The sequence below is a fragment of the Panthera pardus genome, unplaced genomic scaffold, assembly GCF_024362965.1.
Source record: "Panthera pardus isolate Hobbes unplaced genomic scaffold, ASM2436296v1 HiC_scaffold_27, whole genome shotgun sequence".
NCBI lineage: Eukaryota > Metazoa > Chordata > Mammalia > Carnivora > Felidae > Panthera > Panthera pardus.
Genome location: NW_026526843.1, coordinates 78,534,582 through 78,551,062, shown reverse-complemented (window position 1 = coordinate 78,551,062; position 16,481 = coordinate 78,534,582). Strand labels below are relative to the sequence as shown.

Sequence of the window (16,481 nt, the reverse complement as noted above, 5' to 3'; positions counted from 1 at the left end):
ACCTCACAATCCTGAAGGAACATGGTGCCCCAGGCCCCTGGCCAAGCCCCACTCTTCCACCCAGTACCTTGCCTTGGGTGCAGTGTCCTAACTTCCTTTCTCACTTGAACAGGCAGGGCCCTGACTGGGAGGGAGGAGGTGCTTCTCTCAGCTCAGCTGGGCAGTGTACCCTGCCCTGTTCAGCACATCCTGGCCTGGTCCTGCCCTGCCAACCCCCCTGGGCGTGGGGTTGAAGAGGATGAATCACTTGGAGGACAGCACATGAGGAAACACAGTTCGAGAGACAAATGGCCAGAGAAAGTGAGAGACAGGGTAGCTGAAAGGGCCAGAGATCTAGCAAGCAAAGCCAGGCACCCCATTGTGCAGAGAAATCCCCCCTCAAAGACACACATAGGTTTCAGGGTTTCAGGTGCCCCTTGTTTGCCTCCTCAGGGCTCCACCTAGCCCTGTCTCCACACCTCAAAGCAGGCAGGCCTCCATAGGTGAGCTCTCCCTACCCAGTCTGTACAGAGCAGCTGGGGGCCCTCTGGCTGGGCTTCTCTCTCTTTGCTCCACTGCTTGTCCTGGTGGTAGGGTAACTATACCATTCTTTGTGGCCGTGCTCTGGCCCATTCTCTAATCCCTTCTCATCCACCTCACCTGGGAGCCCACCAATGGACCTGCCTCTCCTTTCTTTCTGCCTCCTTGTAAGCAGCCCTGCAGAATGGGAGGCTGGATAAAATTCAAATATTCTGGGACACTCTGGATTCCTAGGAGAGAGAGACAGGGACTGTGAGCTCAGTTTCTAAATAGATGAAGGCAGAGAGATGGGCAACGACTTGTCCAAGGTCACATAGCAAGTCAATGGCAGAGTTTCAGCAGACTGGTCCTGAGTTGGACTCCTTTCTTAATCTTGCTCTCCAAGGGAAGCTGGAAAAGAGGGGAAGTAGGAGGGGCAGGGGTGTACCCCAGTGCTTCAGAAAGTTGTGAGCTGCAGAGTGGCTAGTGAGCACAATATCTCCCACCTGTAGGGAGATGACAGTGGGGTTCCAGTTCAGGAGCCAAGGCCCAGCCAAGAACCAGCTGAAGCTCCACTGAAGGAAGAAGGTTCAAAATCCCTCCCTCTCCCATTTCAGTGCTCCTCATTCCTGTCCCTCTGCCTACATTTCCCTGTCTCCTCCTATGTTTTCCCTCAATGGTCCCCTTGTCTCATCTTGCTCCCTCCAGGTGGGTAGATGGACCTCCAGCTCAGGTCATGCCACTTACCTGCACAAGAACCTTCTGTGACTTCCCACTGCCCATGGGGAAAATAGGAACTTCTCAGCTAGGCCTCCATGGCACCTCACAACCCTATTGAACTCTCTGGCTTCTCTAGGCTTAGTTCAGTTCCCTGAATATTTCTGAGCTCTGCTCTGAGCCCAAGTAGATGCAGTGCTGAGGGATGTGAAAAATCCCATCTCTGCCCCTGGGGAGCTCCCAAGGGATGCCTTCTCCTTTCCTGGATACCAAAGCCCTTCCCACTGCCCCATCCCATCCCTACCTGGCTAGATCCTGCATTGGTTTTCTCCAGCCCATTTTTTATAGTTGACAATCCACAGCATTGTCTCTCTCTCTCACACACACACACACACTTACACCTACACATCTGACAAAGTCCTCCACCAGGACTGCCTCCTCTACCACTGGGTTTACCAGAGTCCTGAGTGCCCATTAGAGCAGAGGCCACAAAGCCTCCCCACCCTACCCCCTGCAGAAAGTCATACCACCAAACCTTACAATACTTTGTGAAAATGTACCCAGTAGACACATTGACAATGCACAGCCCTCGAGCACCTACTGAGAGCTGCAGAGTTGTTCACATGTCCACATGCAATGTGCTTGGTGCATTGTGCTCACACACAATCATTGCTGCCATTCTGGCATCTCTTGTCACTGATCAGAAGCACACCCTGGGTACCCCAGGAGTTCAGGGCACTGTCCCAGCTCTGCTGTGGGAGTGTGCAGTCCCAACAGGCCCTCAGCAGGCCAAAAGGTAATCTTGATCTTAACCCTCAGGGAGCTCCCAGTCTCAAAGACAAGAGAGTCTCATTCAGGAAAAGCTAAGGTAGAGCTTAGGAAGTACAAGGGGGGTCAGCATGTTAGGACTGGGGAAGCTCAGGGGAGGGAGAGGCCAGGGACAGGGCGACCAGATAAAATACACAATGCCCAGTTAAATTTGAATTTCAGATGAACAATGAATAATTTCTTAGTATAAGCATGTCTCATGAATACTTATACTAAAAATTTATTATGCTATACTAAAAACTTATTTGTTGTATATCTGAAATTCAAATCTACCCATACTTTATTTGAGCAAATTTTAGCAACCTTAGTCAAGGAAGGCTTAGAGTGAATGAGGCAGAGCAAGGCCTCTGAGGTGGCACCTGGCAACCAGGGCCCACTAGTCTCTTGTCCATTTAAGCCTCAGGCAAGTTGTGGGCTCTACCCAATTTCCCTGCAATAGGCAGGGAATGAATGCTCATGACAGCGACATTATTTCTGGGATAACCTTGAATCTGGTTTTATTTATTAAAAAACAAGGTCAATCATTTAAAACCCATGGTATGTGACTATTCCAAAGAGGGGTGGCATGACAGCGTGCACTGACTAGACTGTGTGGGTGGAGGTGTTGTGGCACCTTAATTAGGAAGAGCTGGTTTAGAAGTCATATAGACAGACCTTGGTTAAATCCCAACATCCCCACTTACTAGTTGCATGACCATGGGCAAGCCTCTCTACCTATCTGAACCTAGTTTACTTATCTGGATAATTGGATAGTAATCACAGCCCCTGGTTTGGGGGAGTCCATGAAACAAAGAGGGAAAGAGCATATTGCCCCACTCACACAGCAATGTGAGTTAAACTTGAAAGCCAACAGAACTGCACATCCACAAAGACACAAAACTATGCACACAGATACATAAAACCACAGGCCACAGGCTGCAACCCAACACAAAGCTATTGATACACCAAGAAACATGAGCAAACCCAGCCAGAGATGGACACAGAATCCAGCCCCGCTCTCCTTGACAGCTCCTCAGATCAGGGCAGGATTCCTAGGAGAGGTGGCATGGCAAAGAAAAGACAATGATACCCCATCCCCCAATTCAAATTCAATTCAAATTCAATTGAAAATACAAATCATACAAAACTGTAAAATAAGTGTTAAGAAGTATAATAGAGTTTTGAATTTTTCCATGACAATTTATTGTCATCGAAATAACAAAATCATTTTTGGTGGGAATGCAAGCTGGTGCAGACACTCTGGAAAACAGTATGGAGGTTCCTCAAAAAATTAAAAATAGAACTACCCTACAACCCAGCAATTGCACTACTAGGCATTTATCTAAGGGATACAGGTATGCTGCTTCAAAGGGACACATGCACCCCAATGTTTATAGTAGCGCTATCAACAATAGCCAAAGTATGGAAAGAGCCCAAATGTCCATTGATGGATGAATGGATAAAGAAGATGTGGTACATATACACAATGGAGTATTACTCAGCAATCAAAAAGAATGAAATCTTGCCATTTGCAACTACGTGCATGGAACTGGAGGGTATTATGCTAAGTGAAATTAGTCAGAGAAAGACAACTATCATATGACTTCACCCATATGAAGACTATAAGAGACAAAACAGATGAAGATAAGGAAAGGGAACAAAAATAATATAAAAACAGGGAGGGGGGACAAAGTATAAGAGACTCATAAATATGGAGAACAAACAGAGGGTTATTGGAGGGGGTATGTAAGGGGGAATGGGCTAAATCGGTAAGAGGCTAAATTGGTTAAGGAATCTACTCCTGAAATCATTGTTGCACTATGTGCTAACTAATTTGGATGTGAATTAAAAATAAATAAAATTTAAAAATAAATAAATAAATAAATAAATAAATAAATAAATAAATAAAGTAAAGCACTTATAATGTAAAACATATATGCCGGCATTAAAAAGATATTGAATTAAATAAACAATTTTGTTTGCTAAAAAAAAAAAAAAAAAGAAAAGAAAAAAGAAATAAAAATCATTCCAAAAATTGTTTTTGGTTGCTGCATGCCCCTACTTGGCAGGTGCCCTGAGCACATGCTTTGGGGCTCCTGGCAGAACAGGTCTACTCTAGCTGTTTGAAGATAAGAGCTCCTCCATTTGCCCACTTCCACTGGAATGACCCTGCTTCTCCCTCACCTCTTTCTGGTAATTTCCGCTGCTAGCATGCCCCCTCCCTGGACAGCAACACCCCCTTTCCCACCTCCTAGCTGTAGCCTTGGCTCAATCTCAAGTCAGCTAATAGGGCCTCAGACTGGACCTCAGCTATTAACTCCATGGTGACCTGGGTAGTTGCTTTACAGCTCTGGACCCCAATTTCCCCATCTGCAAAATGGGGGAGAATATGTGTGTGTTCCTCATTTTGAGGACCTGGTGAGATGCTAGAGTGGACAGAAGCTGGCCCCAGCACTCAGGCCTCCTGACCTTTACTGCATGCTTCTCCCTACAGCCCCCAGATCTCAGCCTCTCCAGGCTAAGAGGTAGGCCCCAGGGACAGTTGGAATTCCTGGCAGTGGGGTGGGGTAGGGTGGGGTGGGGTGGGGTGGAGAAAGAGACCAGAGGGAGTGGAGAAGAAAGAACAACAGCAAGTAAGAAAGTGCCTTTTGGAATGCCAGCTCTGTTGGTGGGGAAGGGGGAGTCCCTCACTTTGAGAAAAAAGCAGGGGATAAAGGCATAGCTGCCCCATTTCCTTCCACCTTGGCCTTGAATGTGAGGTCTGGTCCAGCTGCCCTACACCTTTTTGGCCAGACTGACCCAGGCCTTGCTTGGTCTGGCAGATGATCTCCGTGAAAGTTCAAACACAAAGTTCTGTCAAGTGTGAGAAGGGCACTGGGAGCTATCTACAAGAACCCTGTGGGTAGTTCTGAAGGTTCCTTTCCTGAAGTGAACTGGTCTTCTGAACATAAGGACTCTGCAGAAAAACAGAGGCACCTTCTGCAGAGTGAAGGCACTTTTGGAAAGTGGGAGCCATTCTGGCAAATAAGGAGTTTTCTTCCTGCAAAATAGAGAAACTTTCTATAAAAGGGAGGTCTCTTTGATACAAAGAATGCCCCTTCTGTAAAGGTAAGCAACTTCTCCATAGTGGAGGAGACTTCTTCAAAATGGAGGGACATTCTAAAATGCGAGGAGAGTTCTATAGACCTTTTTGTAAAATGGATGACCTGTCTGTAAATGAAGGACTCTTTGCCAAACAGAAGACTCTTCTGTAACATGGAGGAAGTCTCTTATAAAGTGAGGCCCCTTCTGTAAAGTGAAGGATGTTTCTGTAAAGTGTGGACCCTCATGGAAAGTGAACGCCTTTCTGTAAAAAAGAACAGTATAAGACATTATGGAATGATAAGGACTGGAGTAAACTGGAGAGCACATGCATCCCCTGAAGTAGGGACAGTAGTTCCTCCCTTCTATCTAATTGTCACTTTGCAGTAACAGGGCCCTGTACTTTCAGATCTTCCAATATTTCAAGAGAACCAGAAATCTAAACTTTTATGTGAAACCCCCTAGTTTTGAAAACAGTGAGTAGGCCAAGCAAAATTTGTAAGTCAAATTCAACTTGTGGGGCACCACTTTCTGCTATCTGAAGTAGATGGTCCTTAAGGCCCCTTACACCTCTGCTATTTATCTCCTGCCCTATCTGACATGCTCTGGCTCTTGGGTGGCAGCCTTGGAGGTCCCTTATTACACCCTCTGCTAGGGCCCAAACTCTTCTGGGCCTGACCAGGCTCAGGGAGCTAGCTCATGCAATACTTGTTGGCAGTTCCCTGAACTGGATTCTGCCTTTTGTTCTGCCTGGTCCAGTTCACACTTTGCCCTGTGCAAGGTGCCTGGGGAAGAGAGCAGGGGATTGCAAGAACTTTCAGAACTCTCTGGAACTCAAGGTATTCACTTTTTAGTGGAAGATATAAAGTATGGGGATTCAAGTGTTTGTTAAGCACCTACTCTGGGCCAGGCATTGTGTTGATGCTTTCCTGTAAGGGATCCTTCTAACAACCCTGTGTACTATTAGCTCCATTTTATAGGCATAAAAACTGAGATGCAGAGAAGCAAAATAACTTGTCTGAGGATACACAGTGAGAACTGGGACTGGATCCCAAGCATGTCTGCGTCCAGAGTCACAGAGCACATCCTCAGCCATTGTTTGCTGAATTGGGAAAGAAATCACATTTGGAGGGATGAGTGGGGATGACTTTCTAAAGGAGGTGGTTTTCAAGTTCAACCATCCAGAAAGGGGTGTAGGTTTTAGGTGAAATGGGCACAGTCCTACAGGCAAGGGAAGAAAAGTGACCAATGGTGTGAATACTAGGGGTAGGGAGGTGAAGAGTATGTTTGAGGGCACAATGAACAGTCCTGGGTTTGTAAAAACATTCCGGAACAGGAGCAAGCGGCAGGAAGGGCCAAAAGACTAGTAGTCACCACCCCTCTCCACTGCCAGACACATACCAACCACAACCACAACCAAGATATAGACTCATAGGGGCCATACAGAGACAGACATTGGCACAGAAACACACACACACACACACACACACACACACACACACAGACGAGATCTACAAACAGAAACTCACATGCAGAAACATCTAGAAACTCCCAGGGGCTGACAGAAACAAGGTGACACACAAGCAAGTAAATAGGAACATACAACAAATACAGACCCAAAGACACACATAGACACACAGATATATACAGACACACTCAAACGTATACATAGACATATAGAAATAAGAACATTAAGATATACACAAAACAGACCCTTGGGGATAAAGACAGCCAGGCAGCCAGGCACATGGGCATGCATGCATGGCATGCACGCACACACACATACACAACACACAACACACAGCCACATGGGAGCACAGGCAGCCCATCCCTCTTGCAGTTGCTGGATTGCTGTAAGGGCCTGGCCTTCTCCCAGTGTCTCTGGACCTGAGGCCAGAGAAGGATGGGGATGGTTGCTCCACCCCCAGGGGGGGCTGGGGACTTCAGAGGACAGGAAGGGAAGGGAGTGGAGCTGCAGCTGGGAGCACTGGGGGCAGTAATTACCCAGCTCTGGGGCTGCCACGCTGGCTGGATTTCCCTTCCTGTGAGGACAGAGCCACTAGGGAATGGCCCCTCTGACCCCTGCTGTGTGTGACCCCAGGGACCCAACATCCACTCATTTCCCTTCCCCTCTCACCAGAAGCCTGCTCAAATTTGAGAGTTAGTAACACAGAAAGATTATGAGAGAAAAAGGCAGAGAGAGAGACAGAAAGAGACACTGGGACAAAGACAAGGAAGAGCAAGACAGGAAAACTACAGAGAGCTGGACAGCTAGAGAGGGAAACTGTAAAACCAAGGCAAGTCAGAAGGGAGACAGAGACAGTGAGGGATGCAGGCTCAGAGAGGCAAGGGGGCAGAAACAAAAAGGGTGGGCCAGGGCCAGGGCCATTTGTTGAACATGGCTATAATGTGTCATGCTGAGAGCTGCGGGTTTTCTTTACCTGTGGCGTTTAATTCTTATGACAACACTCAGAGGTGGGCATAATAACCCCATTTTACAGATGAGAAAATTGAGGCACAGAGAGGTGAAGTGACTCACCCAAGGTCACACAAAACTAGGAAGTGGCAGAGCTGCGTCTGGGGGGCTCTCACCACTGCCTGACTGTACCAGGGATTCAGGACCCAAACAGAGATCCCTGAAGGAATTCTCCAGAGAACAGAGCAGTCAGTAAGGCCTGGAGCCTGGAGCCCCTAGGCGATGCACACAGTAAGAAAGACCTAAACCTTCCCTGCCCCACTTCCTGCCGCCCCTAGGGCTGTGTCAACACCTGGAATGCATTAGTCAGGGAGGCCCCGCCTAGGGAAACTGGGAAGGAGCTGGGGAAGGGGGTGAGCAGGGAAGGTGAAGGTGAAGGCAAAGGTAGTGGTGTGGGCAGCTGCTTCGCACCTAACAGGCCCAAAAAGAAGGGCTTCTTTGCCAGCTGCAGCTCCCAGGGGCCAGCCCTGCCAGTCCCGCCTTTCCCACCGCCTTCCCTCTGTGACTTAACCCTTTCCATGCATGGGCTACAGGAAAGCGCCACAGAGGGCTAACAGCTGCCAGCACCGGAAAAAGCCTTCCATTCCCTCTGGGCCTCAGCCACACACCTATGCCCCTCACCCTCCTGACCTTAACTCTCGGGCCCAGGTGGGCACAGCTGTTGCCTGCTAGGTACTGCCACCTCGATGCCCCATCTCCTGTCTTCAGGCTCCTCAGACTCAGATCATCCCAAGCCACACCCAGGCCCTAGTGGTTCTTCCTCCTGCCTTCCCCATCCCAACAGTGTTACATCCATCCACAAAGTTCACCAAGCCAGAGGCTAGGCTTTCTCCTGGTCTCTTTCCCTTAACTCACAAAAGCAGGCAGACCCTAAGCCTTAGCAGACTCAACTTTCTTAGCTTTAGAGTCCATAAGCTTTTTCCCACTCTCTACCTTCCTAACTGGTTTCCCTCCACCCTCTCTACAAGGTATTCTCCACACCGCAACCATCTTATGAAAACAGTCTTCTTCAATTCCTGCAGCCTTGTGAAGGGTTCCCTTTGCCTCCCAGATGAACTCCAACCTCCAGAGCTTGGGGACAAGTAAGGCCCAGCTCAAGAACACTTCCCTACCCCCACCCTCCAGCCACAATGGCCTCTTGTCTGTTCCTCGAAAGTGCTCTCTTCCGCCTGGGGCTTTGGCACATGCTGTTCCCATGGCCTGAACGGCTTTTCCGGCTTTTCCGCTTTGCCCTACCTCTGGACTCCTATTTATCCTTGGAGTCTCAACTCAAGTGCCCTCTTTTCCCTGCTTACCCCCCTCCTTATATGTTCAGCTGCATCTGTGCTTGGAATTACTTGTTATGTAGATCTTCCCTGCTAGAAAGAAGCTCTATGAGCACAAGGATTGTGCCTGTCTTATTGTACACCAAGCACCTTGCACAGGGCCAAGCACGTAGTAGGTCCTCAATAGACATTTGTTGAATAAAGAAATGCCATTCTTCTACCCCTTTTACTTTACCTTATCTGCCAAGTATTTATTACCAACGTATTTATTGATGCCATATTATTTGCCAGACAAATGTGATGACCAGGTCCCAGTGTTATAAATGGGGAAACTAAGGCCCTGGGAGGGGTAAGGAAGCCTACGAGCACAGTGAACTAATGGCAGAGCCAGGAGAGCTGAGACTCCTTCAGCTACTGCCCTGCATCCTTGTCTCCAGTTGTGTGTGTGTTTTGAGGCACCTTTTGGAGATGTGATGCCTTCCAGGCCCAAGGAACTGGGTATTAGAGCCCAGAGAGGCTGGACTCACTGCTCCAACGATATCTGCATTCTCCAGAGGGGGAAACATAACTCTGCATGGCTGGCCAATGGCAGACAGTGCTTCCTGCCCTCATTCCAGACAGGTCCTAGCCCCACCCAGCCAGGATCTGGCCAGCTCCACATCTGCCTAAGGCATTTAGCTAACTGGCCCCCACAAAGTCCTGGTTGGAATCTGTCTGGGACACAGCTGCCACTCTCCCTTGAGGAAGCAGGTAGCTCCAGCCGGGCCCTCCCACAGGGACAGAGGCACCTGAAAGGGCCAAGGAAAGGCGTGCCAACCATCTGCAACCTGGGAACTGCAATTCTTTTAGTCCAGTCAGGGAAGTCCTTTTCCCAGCTATCCAGAGTCTTTATATTTTGTTGTGTTTGTTGGGAAGGCCTCAGCTGACTGAACCAAATCTGGGTCTTTTCCCAGACATTCCCCTGGAATCCTAAACTGCTGCTCTTCAAAAATCCCCAGCAGAGCCCACCACCCCTCCTGTCATGAGCCCCCTCTTGTTTCCATAAGCGACCTCCTTCTATGGCCTCACAGGATGCCTTCAAAATGGAGAACATGGAGGGAGCCACAAGAATTTACTTTACGAATGTTTCATTTGCTTTTAAGGAGTATTCCCTGAGTTCTTTGCAACAGCAAATATATGTGAAATGGGCCTCAGCTTTATGCAAATGTGCTTTAAAAACTGCTCCCCCTCCCCAAGGCATTTCTAAGGCAACATTTGGTCAGGTAATGAATGATCCAACTGGGTGTGGATCATAGATAGTGGATCACTATCTATGTCTTCAGGGATGGGATTGGCCCCAGAACCCCACACACTTTTCCCCATGAGCTGCTTTGTGATCCATGGTATGCATTGGTGGTGGGAATTCCCAAATATATATTGCCCAGACCTCTCTCTTCTGAGCTTTCCAACCCTCCATCCAAATGTCTGCTGGCCACTTCCACCTGGATGTCCCCCAAAGCCTTTCAAACTCAGTATCTTCCATCAAACCTGCTCCTTCTCTTGCATGTAGATGGCCTCCCCACCACCCATTGGGCCACTGTAGTTGGTTTCAGACAAGAACACACAAACTCATCCTGGATTTTTCCTTCTTCCTTGGCCTCTACATCCAAGCCACCACCAAGGTCTGTTCATGTTAGCACCTAAATATCTCTCTGATCTTATTGTTTTTACCTGCCACCACTCTAAACCAAACTATAATTGCCTGTAACTGGGATGACTGCGTATCATCTCTGCTCCCATTCTTGTGCCCCTACCATCCACTCTCCACAAGTAGCTATGGGGATCTCTCAAACACCTACATCTGAGCACATCATTCCTCTGCTTAATAAACCCTTCAATGGTTCCCCTTTGCCCTAGGATAAAGTCCCTTTCCCAGGCATATCCCTTACTCCTCTCAACACCAGTCCCAGTTCCCAGGATGCCCCATGTCTCAGTGCCTTTGCTCCTACTGAAATTCTTACCTTAACTGCACTTCATGTTCCTCTTAGCTCTACAAACCTTGCTGACACTCCCTAGAGCTCTTCCTTTGGGCCAGGCCCTGTGATGGGTACTTCTGATGCCTGTTTCCTCTGCCTAGAGTCCCAAAACTGCAACTGCTTTCCAGCTTGAAGTGCCAGATGGCAGCAATTCATGAGAGCTAAGCATAGATGGTAAACTGAGGCAGCCGGTATTTGTGTGTATGTGAGTGAGGGGCTGACTCACTCCCTTTAGCTTAGATCCCGTGCCTTCCTTTGGGGTTGGGAAAGAGGGAGGTAGGCCCATATAGGGTCCTGAGGAGAGGGCCTTAGTAGGGGAGGCCAATGCATTCTCCAGGCCTTAATCAGGCTGACTCACTGTAGGACCATGAGTAAACTGCCTCTCTGAGCCTCTACTAACTCTACTAAAAATCAGTTCCCACTCTAGACTGTGCATCAGAATCACCTGGGGAGTTTTAAATAGATTCCTGGATTGCAACCCCAAGATTCTGGGGCTCTGAGGTGGAGTCTGGGAATCAGTTATTTTTTCAAAGTCAATAAGGGATTCTGATTTTCACCCAGTTTGGGAAACCCAGAACCAGATGGTGTCTAGGGCCCTTTCCAGCTCCAATTCTAACTCTTGGAGTCTCTGATGATGCCCTAGACTCCAAATTAGAAGAAGCCAGCCTTCTTGCTGCCCCTCTCAATTGGCTTAGTTCTTTACTACCCATGAAAAGACTCTTATATCAGGTGCAACTGTTTTGACTGAGACACAGGCCCCAAGCTACTCCCCACATTGCATCTGGAAGGATATTCCAGGCTTCAAACCTAGAATAGGGTAGGGTTTCCCCCAAATCTCTATGAGCACACCTACAGCTGGAAACTCTCTCAAAACCCTCTCTGGTATCTCACTGGGTTATCTCAGTAACCCAATTAGGCCTTAGGTTTTATCAACCTGGAAAATGGGTATAAAAACGATCGCCCCTTTCCCTACCAAGAATCAGGGTAACTAAAAGAGAAAGCACTTTGAAGTAATTGAAGGTTTTTCACATGGATAAGATGTGACTATAGTTGACCCTTGAACAGCACGGTATGAACTGCACAGGTTCACTTACATATGGATTTTTTTTTTATAAATACAATACAGTCCCATAAATGTATTTCCTCTTCTTTATGATTTTAATAACATTTTATTTCCTCTAGCTTACTTTAAGCATACAGTATATAATACATATACAAAAAGATGTGGGAATTGACTGTTTATGTTATTGGTAAGGATTCTGGTCAAAAGTAGGCTATTAATAGTTATGTTTTTGGGGAGTCAAAAGTTATACATAGATGTTTGGCTGTGCAAGTAGGGGTATGGGGCTTGGTGCCCCTAACCCCCACATTGTTCAAGAGTCAGTTGTATTATTTTAAAAAGCACCACCCTCCCCCGATGGTCCACTGGCCCCTAAGGATAGTGATTCAATAAAGGCCTCAGCAGTCTGAGGGAGGAAGTCAGCAGGCACACAGAAATCTTAACATGTCTAAAATGTTTCAACCCTTTAATTGAGAGGACTCTCTTTCTTTCTCTTTCTTTCTTTCTTTCTTTCTTTCTTTCTTTCTTTCCTTCCTTTCTCTCTCTCTCTCTCTCTCTCTCTCTCTCTCTCTCTCTCACACACACACACACACACACACACACACACACACACACACACTGCAACCACCAACCCTGCGCTTCTTGGGCCAATTATAGGCGAGTCCTGTAGAGAGAGAAGCAAGTCACTTGTGCCTACCCCTGGGCAGGCTGGGCAGTGGGGGAGGCGGGCCTCTCACACCCCATGCTGCTGTGAATCACATGACCCAGCGCCTGCTTTGCCAGGGCCTGAGTAATTCCTCCGCCTCCTCTTCAGAAGGTTTTTCTCTCTTTTTTTAAATTTTATTTTATTCTGCAAGCTTCTCATCAGTATCTCATAGACTCCCCATGGCATTCTCTAGATGAGGAAATTGAGGCTCAGATAAGGGAACTCACTCAGTGTCACACAGTGAGTCAGCTAGGAATGGTTGGATGGGAAGTCAGGTCTTTCCCTGACACTTTTTATCATGTAGTATATAAAAAGACACCTACACAGGCAGGGAGTTCATTGGGAAAAAGGATCCTGGAAACTTTTTTGCTCTTTTGGGCAGGAGGGGAATAGTTCAGGATGGGTATTGTGATTGGTAATTAGTAAGGATTGGTGGAGTGGGAAGGCAACTCAGAATCACCACCATGTATCAATCAGAGGTTATTGACCAAGGGTCTAGACACTGCCCAGCTACTTACTCCCAGACCAAGAGCATCTAGAGGGCAGGAATTCAGTTGTCCTTCTCTAAGCCTATAGTTACTGAGGGCTTATTATACGCTCCCTTCATGTCTGTTCAGGCATTTGTTCAACAAGGATTTATTAAGCACCTATTGTGTGTTAGGCACTGCACTAGTCACTGGGGATACAACAGTGAACAAAACAGATACAATCCCCTTGCCCTCACAGAACTCACATTCTAGTGGAGGAAGATGGGCAATAAACAAGTAGACACAATAAGATAATTTCAGACTGTACTAAGTGCAAGGATGGAAGCACACAGGCAACTGTGATGGAGACTCACAAGTGTTCCCCCCCGCCACACACACACAAAGTGGTCAGGGAAAGTCTCTCGGAGGAGGTGACATCTGAGCTGAGACCTGAAAGATGAGGAACAAGCCAGATGGAGAGCAGGGGGAAGAGCTGCCAGGCAGAGGGAAAAGAAGATGCAAAGACCCTGAGGTGGGAGTCCTTCTGGCATGTTTCGAGATCTGAAAGGAGGTGCTACAGTAAAGTGGGTGAGTAGCCTGCTCCATACAGCATCTGTCAAGGGGTATTTGGAAAGCCAGCAGGAGCAACATGCAGGGCAGGGTGTTAAAGGCCTCTTATCAGTTGGATATCTCCAGCCCACGAAGAGGAAGCCCCTGGAAACTCTCAGAGGTTCCATAACTAGCCCAAGGTCACAACACAGTAAGGGGCATGTCTTTCCAGTGCTTTATGCTTCACTACTGCTAACTGTGCTGGGCCATAGTCCCAGAGACCTATGGAGCCTGGGATATGAGCCCTGGGGGGTCCCAGAGGCTCAGCAGCTCTGTCAGTGTTGCCCAGTGGAAGGCAGACTAGAAATAACACTGCTCTTTCTCTGTGGCTCCTGGGCTCAGGTCCACATGGGGATGTCCCCAGATGGGGGAAGCCATGCTGGACTCCTTGGACACTCAGGTCTGTGCAGTTCAGAGGCCTCTCCAGGCAACAGCCTATGGCCCCAGCCTCACCTAGAGCTGCTCCACCTCTGCAAATCCAAGTTCAAGCATCCTGGTTTCTCTTCACAACCATCCTTGAAGCCCTGCAGCTCTACAGCTCTGCTACAACTGGCTTCTGCTCCCACCCCTTCTGCTGTCTCCTTACCTAGCAGCCCTTCCAGCCCTCCCCTCCAGGTTGACCCCCAAGGCCCACCTCTTTCACCTATCTCTCTCATCAGCACCTTCTACTCCCTCCTTCCCTTGTCCTCCCACCACACACACCTTGGCAAAACCCCAACCTTGGATCAATCCACCATCCCTCTTTTTTTTTTCCACTCATACTCCAGAGCTGCTGAGCTGCTGAACAGTACAGAAGAAAATCACATAAGCAGAAGGCTTGGCATTTACTTTCATGGTCTCCAACCTCAGTTTGGGGAAAGAGAAAGACCACAGACTTTGTACTCAAATATATCTGGTTTTGAATCCTGGCTCCATACTAGCTGTGGGACCTTGGGCAAGTTACTCAACTTCTCTGGGCTTCAGTTTCCTACCCTACAAAATGATACCTACTTCACAGGAGGCTCCTGAAGATGAAATGAGAATCCATGTAAAGCACCCAGCCCAGTGCTTGGCACAATGTAAGCGCTTGGCAAGTGGGAGACTCCTCTCCTATTCCCCCAAACACTGTTCCCCCCAACCAAATTCCCCTTACTCCCTTGCAATCCTGCCCGTTTTTCTTGGGAGTGCTCCCTCTCCCATTAGTCTCAGCGGATAGAAGATAAGGGGGTGGGAAGGGTTGAGGGGGCAAGGGGACAGAGAGAGAAGACCGCGGGCAGAGGTTGAAAGGACTGGACGGAAGAGGAGCGAGGGAAGGGGGTGGGGGTTGAGAAGACTCGAAGGGCCAGGGTGAGCGGGTCAGCCCCGAGGTGGGGCTTAGAGGGCCCGAGAACAAGAACCCTCTTCCAGTACCAGGCCCGTGGCCCGGGCTCCCATGCTCTCTCGATCACTCACCAGGCCGGGGCTGTGAACCCTCCAGGTGGTAGGAGAAGCGTAGGGCCCTGTGGTGCTGTGGACTGGGGCCGCAGGGTAAGACCCGGGGGCCTGGAACAGCGCCCAGGCTGGCGTCCGATGGTCCGGCAAACTGGGGATCCAGGGGGCCGCCGAGAGCCGAGCCTGAGCCCCTAAGCACGGGCAGTCCGGGCTCAGAGGCTCCAGGGTCCGTGTCGGCAGTGACCAGAGGAGCGGCGCCGGGGAGGTTCGTGGTTGGATGTTCGGGCTCCGAAGGCCCGGCACCCCCCGGGGCTCGGTGGCCATGCATGGTCCGGGCCTGGGCGCGGGGCCCGGGCTCCCCGCTTGGCTCCAGCTCCTGGGGCGGAGGCGCAGGCGGAGGAGGCCGGGCGCCCGGCGAAGCGGCGGCCTCAGGCTCGGGGGGCGGGGCTGCGGGCTCAGCCCCACTGCGGAGACTTAAGCCCCCGGCCCCGGCCCGGGCCAGCAGCCTTGGCAGCAGTGGCAGTACCAGCAGCAGCAGCAGCCACCGCTGCTGCCGTGCCAGGCATCTCCGGCCCGGGCCCCGCGCGGGGATTGGGCTCGGCGAGGCCGGGGGCCCGCTGAGGAGCGCTTGTCTATGCGGCTGCGGCTGGGTGAGGGTCGGTGGGCTGCGCTCGGCGTGGGCTCTCTTGTAAGAGGCGAACCACTTCCGTGGCCCCGGGGCGAGCGGTCAGTCTGTTTAGAGTGCGGGGTCTCTTTCTCCCCGAATGGGAATCGATCTGGGCTCTTCTGACTGGTCGGAAAGGGTTCTTCCTCCCGCCGCAGCGGAGGCTGGGGGGCGGAGGGGAAGGGAAGGGAGGGCAGGACAGGGGAGGGAGGGAGGAGAGGACAGCGGTGGCGGGGGGCGCGCGTGTGCGTCGCGCGCTTAGGCTGCGGGGCTCGCCCTCAGCCAGTCCCTCCGGACGAAGCTTCAGCCGCGGGGGCAGGGTAACAGCTTCGGCCTAGGTCTCCGCGGCGGTCGGCAGGAAGGAGCCGGAGAAGGGGGGTGGGGAGGCGGGAGCCGTGGCTGAGGCAGCCGCAGCCACAGCGGCGCTGGGACCCAGTTACCCGGGCCCCGCCCCCTCGCCCGGGATTTGCGCTTGGGCACGCCCCCTCACTCCGACCCGCCTCACTTCTCTCGGTGACCGCCCTCAAAGGCCCTCCTCCCCCTTAAAAATTTCCCTCAGCCTTCATTCCCTGTACCCCAACCTTCAGTCCCACACAGGCAAGTCTCTGAGCTCAAGCCCCAAATCTGCCTTTCTGTCCCTCTCTCAGGTCATCCTCTCTCTGCTTATCCTTCAATCTCTTTTCCAGAAACCTTTCCACAGGTTCCA

General features: G+C 50.1%; 1 protein-coding gene across 2 annotated transcripts in view; it reads right to left on the bottom strand.

Moving 5' to 3' along the window:
• FGD1 (FYVE, RhoGEF and PH domain containing 1) overlaps positions 1–16,139 on the bottom strand; it is a 41,715-nt gene extending 25,576 nt beyond the window's left edge. For both annotated transcript variants that reach the window (XM_019436648.2, XM_019436649.2), the window contains exon 1: positions 15,133–16,139. In XM_019436648.2, coding sequence (XP_019292193.1) covers positions 15,133–15,439 — 307 coding nt within the window. In that variant the 5' untranslated portion in view covers positions 15,440–16,139. The remainder of the gene's footprint in view (positions 1–15,132) is intronic.
• Positions 16,140–16,481: the final 342 nt, after the last annotated feature.